This window comes from Archocentrus centrarchus, chromosome 16, assembly GCF_007364275.1.
Source record: "Archocentrus centrarchus isolate MPI-CPG fArcCen1 chromosome 16, fArcCen1, whole genome shotgun sequence".
In the NCBI taxonomy this organism is placed as follows: domain Eukaryota; kingdom Metazoa; phylum Chordata; class Actinopteri; order Cichliformes; family Cichlidae; genus Archocentrus; species Archocentrus centrarchus.
Genome location: NC_044361.1, coordinates 6532433 through 6549024, shown reverse-complemented (window position 1 = coordinate 6549024; position 16592 = coordinate 6532433). Strand labels below are relative to the sequence as shown.

Below are 16592 nucleotides of genomic sequence, written 5' to 3'. Positions count from 1 at the left end.
ATTCCCATTTAAATTTAATGGATATCTGTACCTGTCAGTGCAAACCTCTGTTCAGTTAAATTGAATCGAAAGGCCAGCTTTATCCCGTGTGGCATTTCTGCCTTCAAAGCCTTCAAAGCCTTCATATTTATCCATTATAAGAGCCTTTGAGCGATTATTTATTAATCCTGTTTTGATTAGAATTCTGTCTCTGCTGAGACCTACAAAACAAACTTCAGTTTCTTCCCTCATCGCAAGTTTAATGCTCCTTTCAGTCAAAAGGAAATGCTCACTGATGCAACTGTCTGATTCCACTGAGATGCACATTCATCTTCATCTAAGATAGACAGTCCAGCTTCTTCTGCTCTCCACAGGCACCTTGTAAAAAAGAGCTCGTATAAAAGATCTAAGAGTCTGAATGGACCATTTACGCTCATTCAGCCTCATTTATTTCCTCCTGTTGAACCTCTCGTTAATGCAGGCCCGCAGGCGAAGTGTTGTCAGGTTTTGTCTCCTGTGGGAAGGAGTGACCTGCTGCTTTTCTGTTTGGTTGGGACTGAATCATCTGACCGGTAATCTTACATCTGCTGCAAATTCTAACTTAAAAAAAGAAAAAAGGAATCAGAAGAGTTTTCAGCTCAGTTATTGCCCCCCCCCCCCCCCCCCCCAACACCTAACTTCAGAAGGAAGCTACAAACAAAACTGCTTTTGTTTTTGCTTTTACTTTACTTCTTTACTGATGTTTCAAGTCCTAATGTGACAAGTTGTTACAATAGAAATTAAAGTATAATCAACAGCTGAAGAACTTTGGGTTTTTTTTGGATTGACTTGTATGAGCAGTTATTGAGGGAAGCATGTAATATTATAGCTAAACAGTCTCTTTGTGCAGCTCTTTGTAATATAAAGGGCGTTTCAACTTGGATAAAAGCCTTTCACACTTTGTTTGTTAGTTGCTATTGTGGGGAAAGGAGAAAAGAAAGGAGATAACAGAAAATGGTGCTGCAACATACCCTTGGGGCTACAAGAAAATACAAAAAAAGAAAATAGAAAAGAAAAACAGGACACTAAGATAAAAAGAGAATATGCGCAGGGTAACACGAGTGGTAATAATGGCAAATCTAGTTAAGCGGGCGGTTGGGTTTCAGTTTGACCCTCCAGGGAGTTTTCTGGAAATCAGAATTCAGCTCACACTCCGCAGCTCCTGAAGTCTGACTCACAGCAGCCACAAAGCTCCAAGGACACACAGGCAGTCCTTCTCTCTGTCTGACACACACACACACACACACACACACACACACACACACACACACACACACACACACACACACACACACACACACACACACACACACAGAGCACAAATGCATGTTTGTATGGCTACCTTTGTGAGAACCTTCATTTACATAATGGCCCTTTACACTAACCTTAACGATCACAACTAAGGGCCTAGCCCCCCCAACCCAACTCTTAAAAAAAACATCTGTCAAAAATAATTCTAACTTTAACCCTAAAACGAGGTTTTAGCTCTCAAACAGGCCTCGGCAGCATTGTGAGAAAGTTGGCATTGTCTTTACTTTGAAGTCTAAACTCACATCAATCTCATCCTAATAAAAATAGGTGCACACGCCTACACACAAATGCACGTGCAGTATATTTGCAAACTAAAAATGAGCAACACCAACAATAGTGCTGATGAAAATCTTTGATGACTTTATCATGGAAAGTCAACATCACGCCATGAAAAAACTAGAGTTTCTTTAAATTAAATCCACACAACTATGTGTTTTAACCTTTATTTAAAATGACGCAATGAGATTTAATGTCTGTTTTTTCTTTTTTTAAATGCCTGGGTCTAGTTTGCCATCAATATCAGTGACTTACAGACAAACTTAAAAAAATCTTTATTTATTTATTTTGAGAATCTGTCCACAAACAGCCTGGATCAGTTTTGCACGTAATCAATAGTCAGTAGAAAATGTGGTAAAAAAACTGGAAAAAAAAAAAAAAAGTTTGAAATACCTCACTAAATACAGGGCAAACTGCTGAAAGTGTTTGTTTAGGATAAACAAATAAAATTATTAGCTATAAACACAATGAAACCATCATGATCAAAAAAGTGAGTATAAAACTCTGAAATTGTTAGCTAAATATAACAGATAAATAATTGAAAGTGTTCACTAAACACAGAGCAATACTAAAAGTACTGGACAGATCCTGGAAACTGTAAGCCTATAGTTATTGATAAACTGATTTTTGCTAATAATAATCAACAAATGGGAATCTGAATGTAATTGCTGAGAATGGGTTGTAAAGTAAAAGTGCTCCAGATCTGGTTTAAAATGAGTTCAAATGAGTGCGTTTGTACATGAGAGATGGTGTTAATGATGGTGTTCTTCAGTCCATCTGACAGGGCTTTGGAGGAGCATCAGATGGGGAAAAAGGTTTGGGAACAAATCATTCAAACAATCTTCCATCATTAAAACAAACACAATAGAATCCATAAAATAAATAAACAGTTTAAAAAAAGGCTCCATCATGTTTTGTATCCATGAAGCTGTACATTGTATCTCTTGTTTGTATCAGCGTTACCTTTGATGGTTACACTCACCATTCTCTCACTTTTCCAGTAAAAACACTAAAGTTATCGTCTCACTGGTTTTATTAGACAGTTTAAATATGATTGGTGTCACTACCTGTCTGCTTTGAGTTTCATGAATATCTCAGTCAATATGCCTCTATTTTTATTTATTATTTGGCAGAACTCCTATTTGGAGATAGTTGCAGCTGTCTACAATGTTATGACCCATAAATGCTTTAAAAAAAGATAAAAGAAGTGCACTCTGCAAAGCTGCCATCAAATGTTTGTAGTGAGGCTCTATCTCTGGCACAAGAAATCAAGTACGCAGTATTTTTTTTAAAAATTTCTTTAGAAGCTGTTTCTCAGAAGCTGGCATCAAAAATGTTGTTTGACCTTTTTAAAAATGGGAAACTGCAATGTCATTTTTAGTAACAAGTACAAATCCAACAACAAACAAAACAGAAATATAAAGAAAAATTTAAAAATGTCAATGTTTTAAAAAGTTGTACATCAGCTTGTGAAATTGGAGCTACCAAAAATGCACCTACACTTGAGTAGTCCTGAGTACCACATCACACAGAGAAGACATCTGCATTTATTATTATTCTAAGTTCTTTTTGTCAAGTTCCTTCAAAAGACTAAAAACTGCAGTCTTTGAGGTGTCAACTCCATGCTCCCTCTTTGATCTTAGCCAGAAGTGCATCAGATTTTAATGAACATTTAAGTCTTTAAAAACAACTTGTTTAATATGATGTCGACCCACCTTTGCAGCTATAACACCTTCAACTCTTCTGAGAAGGCTTTCCACAAGGTTTAGGAGTGTGCAGGCCAATGAAGATCTTCCACACCAAACTCGCTTTTTTATGTTTTTATGGAGCTGCTTTGTGCACTGGTAGTCATGTCGGAACAGGAAGGGGCCATCCCCAAACTTTTCCCACAAAGTTGGGAGCATGAAATTGTCCAAAATGTCTGGGTATGCGGAAGCATTAAGAGTTTCTTTCGCTGGAACTAAGAGGCCGAGTCCAACTCCTGAAAAACAACCCCACACCATAATCCCCCCTCCACCAAACTTTACACTTGGCCCAATGCAGTCAGACAAATACCGCTCTCCTGTCAACCGCCAAACCCAGACTCGTCCATCGGATTACCAGATGGAGAAGCATGATTCATCACTAGAGAGAACACATCTCCACTGCTCTGGAGTCCAGTGGTGGCGTGCTTTACACCACTGCATCTGAATAGAATAGAATAGAATAGAATAGAATGCCTTTATTGTCATTATACGGGATGTACAATGAGATTGGAGGGCCACTCCTGTTCAGTGCCATGTAACAGAAAATCAAACTCTCTAAAATGAAAATAAAAATATTATAAAAATATTATAATCTAGTATAATCAATATGATCAAGAGATATACAGAAAATAAACAATGTGTAAAATATACAAAAAATAGAATGTATAAAAATATATACATACATACCTACATTGGTGCATCTGTACATTGTAAGAAAGTAAATGCGTGTATACATATAATAATGAAGATGATGAATATTGCTCTTGGTGAATGAATATTGCACTAGTGAATGAATACTGGATATTACACAATATAGGAATGTTAGATATTGTTCAGTATGAATAATATAATATTGCACAGAGATGTGGGTGTTGCACAGTTACAGTGGGTGAGTGTGTGAGTTCAGGGTGGTGATTGCTCTGGCGAAGAAACTGTTCCTGAGTCTGTTGTTCTGGCTTTGATGCACCTGTAGCGCCTGCCAGAGGGCAGCAGGTCAAACAGGTCAAAGCCAGGGTGTGAGCTGTCCTTGATGATGTTCCTGGCTCTGCTGATGCAGCGGGAGGTGTAGATGTCCATCAGGGAGGGGAGAGGGCAGCCAACGATTCTTTGTGCTGTCTTGATGCTTTGTATTGCGTTTGGTGATGTAAGGCTTGGATGGAGCTGCTCGGCCATGGAAACCCATTCCTTGAAGCGCTCTATGCACTGTTCTTAAGCTAATCTGAAGGCCACATGAGGTTTGGAGGTCTGCAACTGACTCTGCAGTGAGTTGGTGACCTCTGTGCACGATGCACCTCAGCATCCACTGACCGCGCTTGGTGATTTTACATATCCTGCCACTTTTCCGCTTAGTTGCTGTTGTTCTCAATTGCTTCCACTTTGTTATAGTACCAGTAACAGGTGACTGTGGAATATTTAGTGGGAGGAAATTTCATGACCGGGCTTGTTGCACAGATGACATCCTATCACACTACCATGCTGGAATTCACCGAGCTCCTGAGAGCGACCCATTCTTTCACAAATGTTTGTAGAAGCAGTCTGCAGGCCTAGGTGCTTGATTTTACACACCTGCAGCCATGGAAGTGATTGGGATGGGTGAGTGAATGCTTTTGGCAATAAAATAAAACTTTAATGATTACCTAATATGGATCTATTTTCAACAGTGGATTCATTCAGGTCATCTTGGTGGTCCACTGAATATTTGGGAGAACAGGACAGAGTATGTTGGATTCAGTCACAATTACGATGTGTATTCATTGCACTATAAAGTGCCATCCAGGGTTGGCGCAGTGATGTGTTTTTAATAGTTTTTGAACAACAATGGAGGCATAAAATGATAACAAATAAAGTTTATATTCATTCACAATATTGTAATACATTAATTTCTAGTTTATCTGGTTATTATTTTTTCTCTGATAACAAAGTTTGCTGCTTTTTCACTTCCACTCAGCATAAGAGCATTTATGCATAAATGTGATTCTTTCTGGTATAAGTATGGCGTTTAAATTGCACTATAACTGAAAGTGAACATCGGGCATTAAGAAGTAGTGTGGTAATAAGGAGTGTTGTTCAAGCTGGAGAAATCCTTGTCATATTCAAGTTTACACATTATGTCCCTCTGTATCCTTTCTTGTCTTTTACCCACAGGCTGGATGTGCCTCTGCATGTGCTGCTGTGTGCCATCTGTTTCTGTGTCCTGCCGTCGCCCTCTGCTTCCCTTCATGAGCCAGGTATGCACCCGCCCTCTCTATTTCCGTCACTTTCACCACTACCATCCACTGCTGACATCCACAGCTTCATTAAATCACGCCTGACCTCTAACATTTTAGGGCAGCGGGGTGCTCTTTAATCATTTCATGTCATTCATTGTTTTTTTGCTGACATGCACCCTGTGGAGACCATTGTCAAGGGTATTCCAGCTGTAAATCAAGGTTAATTGATACCGCAATGTAAATATAGCCCTGTTTTTTGTCTCAACTAAAGAAGAAGAAAATTAAAGATGTTCCAAAGTGTCTAATAAGTAATCAACCATGTGTAATTTTTTTGGTATCAACAGGAAACCTCTAACTTTTCATCGAGCACCATCAGGGTGAAAGCTTCAACTGTACTTATCTGACATTAGCATTTTGTTAAGACACCATTTTACGTAGGTTTAACAGAAGTGGGTGGGCTGCATCTGCATATCCTTAATGTTACTAATACCACTAAAACACAAATATGTACACAAATGTTTTTTAACATACAGTTTGTATGATATCCAAAGAAGGGGCTGAATTGATGAGAAGAACTGTAAAGAAGGCATTTGGTGTACTTTCCCAGTCATCTGGTAACTTTTCCCTACCACTCAGAGCCTGTCTCACCACCTTGCCTCTGCCTTCCATCACTTCCTCTTCAAAGTCATCTGACAGACTACCATCTGATGCTGCCTAGCTGCATTCTCCCCTGACACCATTTTGCAGTCTCCTATCTCTTTCAGATTGCAGCTTCTGCACAAGATGTAATCCACCTGTTTTATACATCACCCTGTGTTCCTCCCCCTTCTTTAAATATGTGTTCACCATAGCCATTTCCATCCTTCTTACAAAATCCACTGCCATCTGCCTTTGGGCATTTCTTTATGCCATACCTACCGAACACCCCCTCATCTCTTCTGGTCCCTTCTGTTCCCACTGAAGTATGTTCCAATCACCACTCCCTCTCTCCTGGGGATACTCTCTACCACTTTAATACTCTCTGTCACTGCAGTGGTAGAAAATGCAAAGAGCAGAGCCAGTGAAGGTGGACAAGTTTAAATACCCGAGGTCAACAATCCAAAGCAACAGACAGTGCACACAAGAGGTGAAGAAGAGAGCACAGGTAGGGTGGAGCAGGTGGAGACAAGTGTCAGGGATGAGTCGTGACAGAAAGATAACAGCAAGTGTGAAGGGAGAGTTTACAAGATGGTAGTGAGACCAGCTATGATTTATGGTTTGGAGACATAGCACTAACAAAAAGATAGGAAGTGGAGCTGGAGGTGGCAGAGGTGAAGAAGATACTAAGATTTTCAGTGGAAGCGACCAGAATGGACAACATCAGAAATGAGTCTATCATAGGGACAACTCACGTTTAGCATTTTGGAGATGAAGTTAGAGATGCATGGCTAAGATGGTTTGGACATGTGCAAAGGAGGTATAGTGAAAATTCATGGATGTAGTGAAGGAGGACATACAGAGGTGATAAAAGAAGATGCTAGCGACAGGGTGAGATGTGGGCAATCCCTGACAGGATCAGCTGGAGGAGGAGGAGGAAGAGGAAGATGAAGAGGAAGAGGAAGAAGAAGAAGTAGAGAAATAAGAAGAAGAACCCCCAGAGTGTGTTAATTTTTTATGTTTCTGTAATTGTGCCAGTGTGCACAAGCTCTTTACTCAAAATTATTTTAATGCTAAAATATAATTGTTGCTCTCCATGAATTTTCAGATGTATTATATTATATCATTTATTAATTTTTTTTGTGAAGAGACACTTGGAGGTGCCTTTTTTTTTACACTTTGAACAAAACCAGGCCAGCTGTGGCTTCTTGCTTTATGCTATGTTATGTTCTACTCTGGTTTAACGCACAAACATGAGGGTGGTCTTGATCTTCTGACATCAAAATTAGGCTGTATTACAAAGGGTCACTTGTTACTGTGAAGCTTGTCTCTTCTCAGATGATTCAAAGCTTCTCCACGTAACCATCCCCGTCACCCATCCCGTGTTTGCGGTGCTCGGTGGCTATCTGACTTTACCCTGCCTGGTGTCTCTGGCCCACCCGCCACCGTCCCCCTCCACCAATGGCCGCCGTGCTGTGCTATCTGTCCCCCGGATTAAATGGAGTGTCCTGAATCATGGCAAGGACACGGAGATCCTGGTGGCCCGTGGTGACAGAGTGAGGGTCAGCGAGGCCTACAAGAATCGGGCCTCACTGCTCAATTATGCCTACTCCCCCGCTGACCTCACTCTGCGTCTTGAGAGTCTGAGGCATAACGACACCGGCTTTTACCGCTGTGAGGTGCAGCAGGGTCTGGAGGATGCTGATGATGTGGCGCAGGTCAAGGTCAAAGGTGAGATATAGATATATATATTTTTATTAGTCTGTCAGTGAACACACACACAGTGAGCACAATATGATGTAGTCAATAAATCTTAGAATTTAACTATTAAAATTAAGATATGCATACCTTGGTTATGAATTCATGGTCATGGACAAAAGGACACCTGGGTTCTAAAGCTTGTTTTGGGAATATAGTTTTCCTTCTACTTTATTCACCCCTTTCATACCCTTCATAGCCCCCGCTGTACTGAAATCATCAGTAAATAACACTTTTAGCTGCGTTGACACTGTGAATAAGATGTAAATGTAATATCTATCAATAATTATATGGAGTCATGTTTTTGCTACCTGAAAATTTTAGAACCAATATTCACTCTCTCAGCTTTATTTTTGTTCCCTACAAACTCCTGGGGGAAATACATGGCTCTTTAGCTGCTAAATGGTCTTATTTCTAATCAATAAATTGATGGGTAGTAGACAGATTACCCCACCACCACCACCACCCCCCAGCCAGATGTCCATGGATGTTGTTTTCTGGACTAAATTTGTTCAGACAGTCATGACAGAGATGGCTCTTTAGGTCTTAATTTGGTTGAAAAGTTGTATTTTCAGGCTGTTATAAAAACATTATTCTGAAACACTTTACTCTACAGCGACTGACTGAATTCAACATAATTTCTGTCATTCACCAATTCACCTGAGCAAATGATGAAAGACATCTCAATGGTGCATAACTGTTAAGGCTAAAATCAGGTTATATTTGGTTCTAAGTGAAAACGCAGTAGATGTGTGGATCATACCTATCTGTTGTCTTAAAAATTTCTATGAAATGTGTGCACGATGAGTTTATTTGTATGGGCCTGTAGTGGACTCTGATCTTATGTAAAGAGATGCATTTTCAGCGACCTGAGGGCTTTTGTGGGACGCTTGTAAAGTAGGGCTTTTTACACAGACAAGAAAGCAACGTGTGCCACTATTCGCAGTCAAATAAACAGGGTGAAAGCAACACATAATCTTTTTGAACTACTTCATGTAATTTTACTACAGTTACATGAAGTAGAATAGTTACTGTGATGGAAAATTTGTTTTTTCAACTATAATAACCTCTGTGTACCTCTTGGAGAAAACAACTAAAATGTAAGCTGTGTCCAAGGTCATGACGCAGGTTGTTATCATGCTGATGCTACATGTGGTGAGAAGTGGAACTCCCCACAGCTAACAGAACAAGATTGTATCCACACAGTGAGCATAAAGGAGCTGTTATTATTTTGTTCTGTGGTCAATGCCGGTGTGAAGACTGCTGGTGCTGTATTGATCCTTTTGCAAAGTTTTACTGTTTACTTTCAATAAATCATCAGAAAATCAGTTTGGTTCCAGCACTCAGTTTATTTTTTCCACCACAATTACATCATTGCAACTGAACAATGATTTAATTGTAGAACAATTAAATCATTGTTCTTCAGAATGATTTAGTAAAATAGTCTGATGGCCTGAGTGAGTACTGCGGGTCAGGTGTACCTCGACTCTGAGTTAAAGATAAGTGTTTCAGTAAACACGATAAAAAGGAATAAGGTCAACACTCCTCTGAAGGAGAAGTGTTTCTCTCCCGTTACTGTATCAATAGTATGCACAATTTCAGCATGTGTGATGAATGGCTGTGCCCTCTCAAAGCAATAGGATATGGATATTCTGGCAACAGTAATTTGTGAGCCAATATATCAGGCTCTGAATGTTACTTTCACTAAGTTTGTGTTAAATAATGACAGAAATTCCATTGTATCACTCACTAGGGTCACAATAAGGTTGGACAACTTCTTCTAAACCAACTTCTTATTATAGTTAAAAGGACAGAGGAACGTGGTCTCAGGAATTCAGTTCAGACACCATTTAATTCATTTTGCATCCAAGTCAAAGTGCAGTCCTCACAAGGATAAAAGCATTTTAACATTTTAACATCCAGCCTATCGTATGTTTTATATGACATTCATTAGATATATCCATGCAACATATACTCACCCGAACCCAATTAAAAGCAAATCTTACGTATCTGAAGGCAAAACTTATAACAGGAGACATAAACAGACACACGTGTGTGAACTGATGGTCAATGAGACCATATGACAGTGATCTTAAAACCAGCTCCAAAGATTAAACTAACTTCAAAGCACATTAGGTTGGACTTGTGGATAGGACAAGTTCCACTGGGTCCATAATTCACAAAATGTTACTTTTTTACAGGAGTGGTGTTTCACTACCGTGATGCATCCAGTCGCTATGCCTTTACCTTTGAGCAGGCTAAAGATGCCTGTGAGGACATCGGGGCTGACATTGCCACCCCAGAGCAGCTCCTTGCTGCTTACAACAGTGGATACGAGCAGTGTGATGCAGGTTGGCTCTCAGACCACTCAGTGAGGTAAGGACCTGAGAGAACAGCACATACTGCGCATACTCGATGCACTTTGGCCTTTTAGTATTTTCTTCAGTGTACATTTCCCAAATCGTTCCTTCTTCTCCAAATAAACAACAAGCCTAAATTTTTAGATTTACTTGTTGTTTGTGTATCAAAAAGATCATCTAGTGCAGAGGTCAGTCATTCTGGGAGATGATAGTGCTCCGCTCAGCCAGCTAACATTTGATATGCTCTCCACATTATAACACAGAGCTCATCGAGTACCTGAGAGTCACTCATCTGAGCTCAAACCAGACATTTCAGCACTTCAGGACCTACTCAGAGATAGACTTATACAAGTGCCATGTTTAGAGTGCTACCATTAGAGAAGAAGAGGCGCTTCAGTGATGTTTGGCATTTCCATCCACAGATATCCCATTCAGATGCCTAGAGAGGGCTGCTTTGGAGACATGGATGGCCTGCCAGGAGTGAGGAACTATGGACAATTAGAGCCCGATGAGCTGTATGATGTGTACTGCTATGTGGAGAACATTCATGGTAAGATACCTGTTAAAAACTTTTAAAATGTGTTTTATTATATGACCTTTGTCTTATTTTTTTGTACTCTAATAACATTTTGTCATCTGTTGTCTGCAGATTCAGTAGTGTGTTATGATAATGTCCATCCATCCATCCATCCATTTTCTTCCGCTTATCCGGGGCCGGGTCGCGGGGGCAGAAGCCTAAGCAGAGAAGCCCAAGCTTCCCTCTCCCCAGCCACCTCCTCCAGCTCATCCGGAGGGACCCCAAGGCGTTCCCAGGCCAGCCGAGATACATAATCTCTCCAGCGTGTCCTGGGTCTACCACGGGGCCTCTTCCCGGTGGGACATGCCCGGAACACCTCACCCAGGAGGCGGCCAGGAGGCATCCTGATCAGATGCCCGAGCCACCTCAACTGGCTCCTTTCGATGTGGAGGAGCAGCGGCTCTACTCTGAGCCCCTCCCGGATGGCCGCACTCCTCACCTTATCTCTAAGGGAGAGGCCAGCCACCCTTCGAAGGAAACTCATTTCTGCCGCTTGTATTCGCGATCTTATTCTTTCGGTCACTACCCAAAGCTCGTGACCATAGGTGAGGGTAGGAACGTAGATCGACCGGTAAATCGAGAGCTTCGCTTTTACGCTAAGCTCCCTCTTCACCACGACGGACCGGTGCAGCGTCCGCATCACTGCAGAAGCAGCCCCGATCCGCCTGTCGATCTCCCGTTCCCTTCGCCCATCACTCGTGAACAAGACCCCGAGATACTTAAACTCCTCCACTTGAGGCAAGAACTCGTTCCTGAGCCGGAGATGGCACTCCACCCTTTTCCGGCTGAGGACCATGGCCTCAGACTTAGAGGTGCTGATTCTCATGCCAGCCGCTTCACACTCGGCTGCGAACCGTTCCACTGCGAGCTGGAGGCCCCCCCCTGATGAAGCCAACAGAACCGCATCATCTGCAAAAAGCAGAGATGAGACTCTGAGGCCACCAAGGAAGAAGCCTTCCGCCACCTGGCTACGCCTAGAAATTCTGTCCATAAAAATTATGAACAGAATCGGTGACAAAGGGCAGCCCTGACGGAGTCCAACACCCACAGGAAACAAATCCGACTTATTACCGGCTATACGGACCAAGCTCTCACTGTGGTTGTACAAGGACTGAATGGCCCGCAACAATGGGCCAGACACCCCATACTCCCGCAGAACCTCCCAAAGAACACCCCGAGGAACACGGTCGAATGCCTTCTCCAAGTCCACAAAGCACATGTAGACTGGTTGGGCAAACTCCCACGCACACTCGAGTATCCTTGAGAGGATAAAGAGCTGGTCCAGCGTTCCACGACCAGGACGAAAACCGCATTGTTCCTCCTGAATCCGAGGTTCGACTAACGGACGCACCCTCCTTTCCAGCACCCTGGCATAGACCTTACCGGGGAGGCTGAGGAGTGTGATCCCCCGAAAGTTGGAGCACACCCTCCGGTCTCCCTTCTTAAAGATGGGGACCACCACCCCGGTCTGCCAATCCAATGGCACTGCCCCAGATCTCCACGCGATGTTGCAGAGGCGTGTCAACCAAGACAGCCCTACAACATCCAGAGCCTTCAGGAACTCAGGGCGAATCTCGTCCACCCCAGGGGCTCTGCCACCAAGGAGTTGTTTAACTACCTCAGTGACCTCACCCCCAGTGATGGTCAAGTCATCCCCCTCATCCCCAGACTCTGCTTCCACTACAGAAGGCGTGTCAGTGGGATTCAGAAGGTCCTCGAAGTATTCCTTCCACCGTCCGACTATAGCCTCAGTTGAAGTCAGCAGCACTATGATAATGTCACAGCATGCAATTATTTTGTAATGAGAGTCTATCAAATATTTGTCAACTGTTTGTTTTTTCCTCTTTGAACATTGCAATGCTCTCAACTACTAAACTGGGAAACAGAACAGCGATTTCTATTATTAGCTACAATGTATTTTTAGAGGTTTACTGTGTTCTGTAAACTTCGGTAAATTAGAGATAAAAACAATTAACCTTAAAATTAAAAGAAAAAATAAAACAGTATCCACACAGTTTCTTGGTTGCCTGTGGTGTTTAGCAGCTCCCTGGCTGTTACCAAAAATTAAGTTAAATTAAATTTTGAGGTACTTAAAGATAAGAAAGCCCTTTATTCAGTAGTAAACACAAATTAAACTGTAGTAAACACAATAATCATCCATTAATTTATGAAAAATGAATGTTTGCAAGAATGTACTGTAAAACCCTTCGGTGTGGCCAATTATCGACATATGTTGGAAAGCATGAAACCAGAATCTGTAGCAGCAGAGTAATGTTTGTGGTTTTAGAAAGAATCATGAAATGGTTGTCCAACATCCCCCCAAAATCCACTAGAATTATACCTTACATTTAGAAACTCTATGCGCACACATTTATGGAAACATAAATATTAAAATAAGTGGTTTATAGTAAAATTGTTTATTTTATCACAATTATCAGAAGATCTGATGAAACATATTGCTGCCCAGCTGAATTTAAAACATACTTTAATGACCCAAAATACCAAAGTGAAAGTCTTGATGTTAACCACACACTTCATCAGGCCTGAAAACTGTAAAAATGTAGCAAAAGTAATAGATAAAGTTCACTGTTTCTCTGTTTCAAAGGTGAGGTGTTCCATGGCTCCGCCCCCCAGCGGTTCACCTTCGGGGAGGCGAAGGCCTACTGTCTCAGTCATGGCGCAGAGTTGGCCACCACTGCTCAGCTATATGCAGCTTGGAATGACGGTCTAAATCACTGCAGCCCGGGGTGGCTGGCAGATGGGAGCGTGCGGTACCCCATTGTCACTCCTAGAGAGCGCTGTGGAGGTGGTGATCCTGGGGTCAGAACCGTCTATAGATACAGCAACCAGACAGGATTTCCTGAGATGCACTCTCGACATGACGTCTACTGCTTCAGAAGTAAGAGAGCAAGAATTATCTGAGTTTATTTTCAGTCCCCTCAATGCCGCTCCTTTTCTAGGTTTGCCACCTTAGGATAAAGTCATGGATAAAAGGACAGAAAAAGCAATAAATCTCTTTGCACAAAATTCAATTTTGAGTTTTACATTTATTACCATTAAGATCACAGTAAACAGTTTAGTTATTGGTCTTAATCCAGTTAGCATTAGGATTAGTCAATCTATAATAATCTATATAATAAATAATATAATAATCAAATCCTGGAATTATGATTTTTCTTTCTCCAGGTGATAATGGCCCGTACACAGATTCCCCCCAGGATTTAGCCACCGAGCCAGAGGATATTGGCCAAGATATTGTTTTTGTTACTACTACTGCTCAGGAGGAGGTCAGCATGAATGAAGCAACGTCAGACAGAGTCGAGGAGGTGCAACTTGCCCAGACTATGAATCCAACAAAGCATGTCGCTGTGGATGCTCACTCAGTGACAGTGTCGCAGTTTACAGTAGACCTTCCTCAGACTGTGACTCTTCCTCCTGATCACCGAGAGCACATGCCCACCAGTGATACCTGGGAACCAGTAAAGAAAGTCAACCTCCCTGAGTCCTATCAGCCAGGACCTGAAGAGGATCCAGACACAGATAACAAAGATTCCAGCGTGCTTCCATCCCCTTCTCCAATCATGGTGACTGCTGGTTATTACACGAGTATCCCCACAACTGATGTGATAAATCCAGAAAATGGAGAGCCCACGGAGCATCATATTTCTGCGACTGAAAATCCAGTCCAGTCCACTGTGTTAGTTGGTTATGCCACATCTGGAGCTGATGATTTGCATCAGGAGAGTGATTTTCCTGTTTTACAAAAAGACCACACACCTTATGTCCACTTGGAAAAGGTTGCTGTAACTGAGCTCGTCTACATGAGCACCTCTTCTGATGTTTCAGGACAGCCAGAAGAAGCCAGCACTGATGCTTCTGAGGAGATATCAATGATGAAAACTTCATTCCACACTGAGATAGAAGATGTTCACTCCATTACCCCGTGGCCACCTGTTGATAACAGTACACCTGATGATTCTCCAGATGAAGAAAAGCAAAATTCTGTGACAGTCGATTTGGACACCTCTGCCAAAACTGAAGTAGTCCCTAAGCCAAACCTTGGTTCAAGTAAGTAAGATTTGAACATGAAACTTAGACCAAAACATGGGATGGTAGTACAGCAGTTAGCGCTGTCACCTCACAGCAAGAAGGGTCGAACCCGGAGCAGGGCCATTCTCTTTCTGTCTGTGTGGATTTCTTTTGTATTTTCATAGCTTTCTGTTCACATTAACATTTTTAAACATAATACAATACCCCAAAACTGTATATATAAAGAAGGTAAAAAAAATATGAATTAAAGAATAAAGCAAAGTGCTACTGTTTACAATTGGTTTAACTTTTCAGCTGATTGCTATCTATTCATATCCACTAAATGAGAGGCTTATTATCATGCATTCATCAATGTATGTAAATGAGGTCAGATGTGATTTGGTGCTCTCCCATCGCTATAATTTATCTTCATCCTGGAATTGGGAAATAAATATTCTCCCTGGTTTCTCTCCTTCTGTGTGCAGAGCCATGCATATGTTGCTCTGATGTTTTGTCTGTGCCATAGCACAATTAGCGAATAGCATTATAGCAGTGGATGCTGCTACATCACTTATGTGCAACATTAAATTGTACTGTAAGCACCACCCACCCACTCCTTTTCAATCTCTGCCAGGTTTTTTGTATCCAAAAAGAGTAGCCCAAATGGCACACAATGACATTCAGTAAACCGTCTGCACAATGTGCCTTTTAGACCTGTTAACATACTGTACGTTTTCAGTTCCCAAAATGCTTCTTTTCATTTAGCATTATTCCCTGCATTTTTTTCCCCCAGTTTTATTCTAAATTGGTTCACAAGAGTAAAGATATTTCTTTCATTTGCAGGTTATGATCCTACTCAGGAGCACTCAGGTGTAACAGAGCCCTCCATCCCAGCTGACCATACTGATGAGGAACTGAGTAGCACTTCAGGGGAGATGGTAACAGATGATCTGGCAGAGCAGAGTGGACATATCCATCCACCTGAAATCTCAACTCCAGAGGTCACTTTCACAGATGATACAAGTTCCAGCATAGATGCTCCTGTCCTGAAAACTGAACCTGTTGTATTGTTGGCATCTCCAATCTCTGTAATGTTATCGCCTCCTTCTGTGGAAGTTGAAGCCAGTTCAGAGATAATAACTTTTATACCTGAAAGCAACACTTCATCTGGGGCTGAGCCTTTGGAGGACATTCAGGATAAACTTGAACTGGAGGGCTTAGAAGAGAGCTCAGTAGTTTTCACAACCCAAAATATCACAAATATTCAACCAAAGGGGAGCGAAAAAGACACCAGAGAAGGATCAGGTCAATCGTTAGAAAATCCAACTCTCTCAGTGGACAATAATTCAGTGGGAGTTAATGGTGATGCTGGCACAGATGCCCCTTCTTCAGAGATAAAAATCACTCTGATCCCTCATTTAACACTCACACCCAATTGGGAACCTGAGCCTTCTCCCGCCACACCGCAGGAGTCTCGGTCTGATTGGGAATATAGCACTGAGCCTCCCGCTGCTACTGAAGAATCTGATGATGCTTCGAAGGAGCAAGAGATCAACACCAGCAGCCTTAATGGTAAAGTTTAAAGTGGTCATATTACCCCTTTGTAACAAATAAATGCAGCTTTCACATGTTTCCAGTATGTGTATTTTAAGTTTCAGCTCAAGATACCATC

The 16592-nt window shown here is 41.7% G+C and overlaps 1 protein-coding gene across 1 annotated transcript in view; it reads left to right on the top strand.

Moving 5' to 3' along the window:
- bcan (brevican) overlaps positions 1-16592 on the top strand; it is a 30502-nt gene that overhangs the window by 6279 nt on the left and 7631 nt on the right. Inside the window, exons 2-8 of the mRNA XM_030750950.1 lie at positions 5496-5578; positions 7535-7927; positions 10156-10330; positions 10737-10864; positions 13497-13790; positions 14078-14959; positions 15764-16492. Of these exons, the coding sequence (XP_030606810.1) occupies positions 5496-5578; positions 7535-7927; positions 10156-10330; positions 10737-10864; positions 13497-13790; positions 14078-14959; positions 15764-16492 (2684 nt within the window). The remainder of the gene's footprint in view (positions 1-5495; positions 5579-7534; positions 7928-10155; positions 10331-10736; positions 10865-13496; positions 13791-14077; positions 14960-15763; positions 16493-16592) is intronic.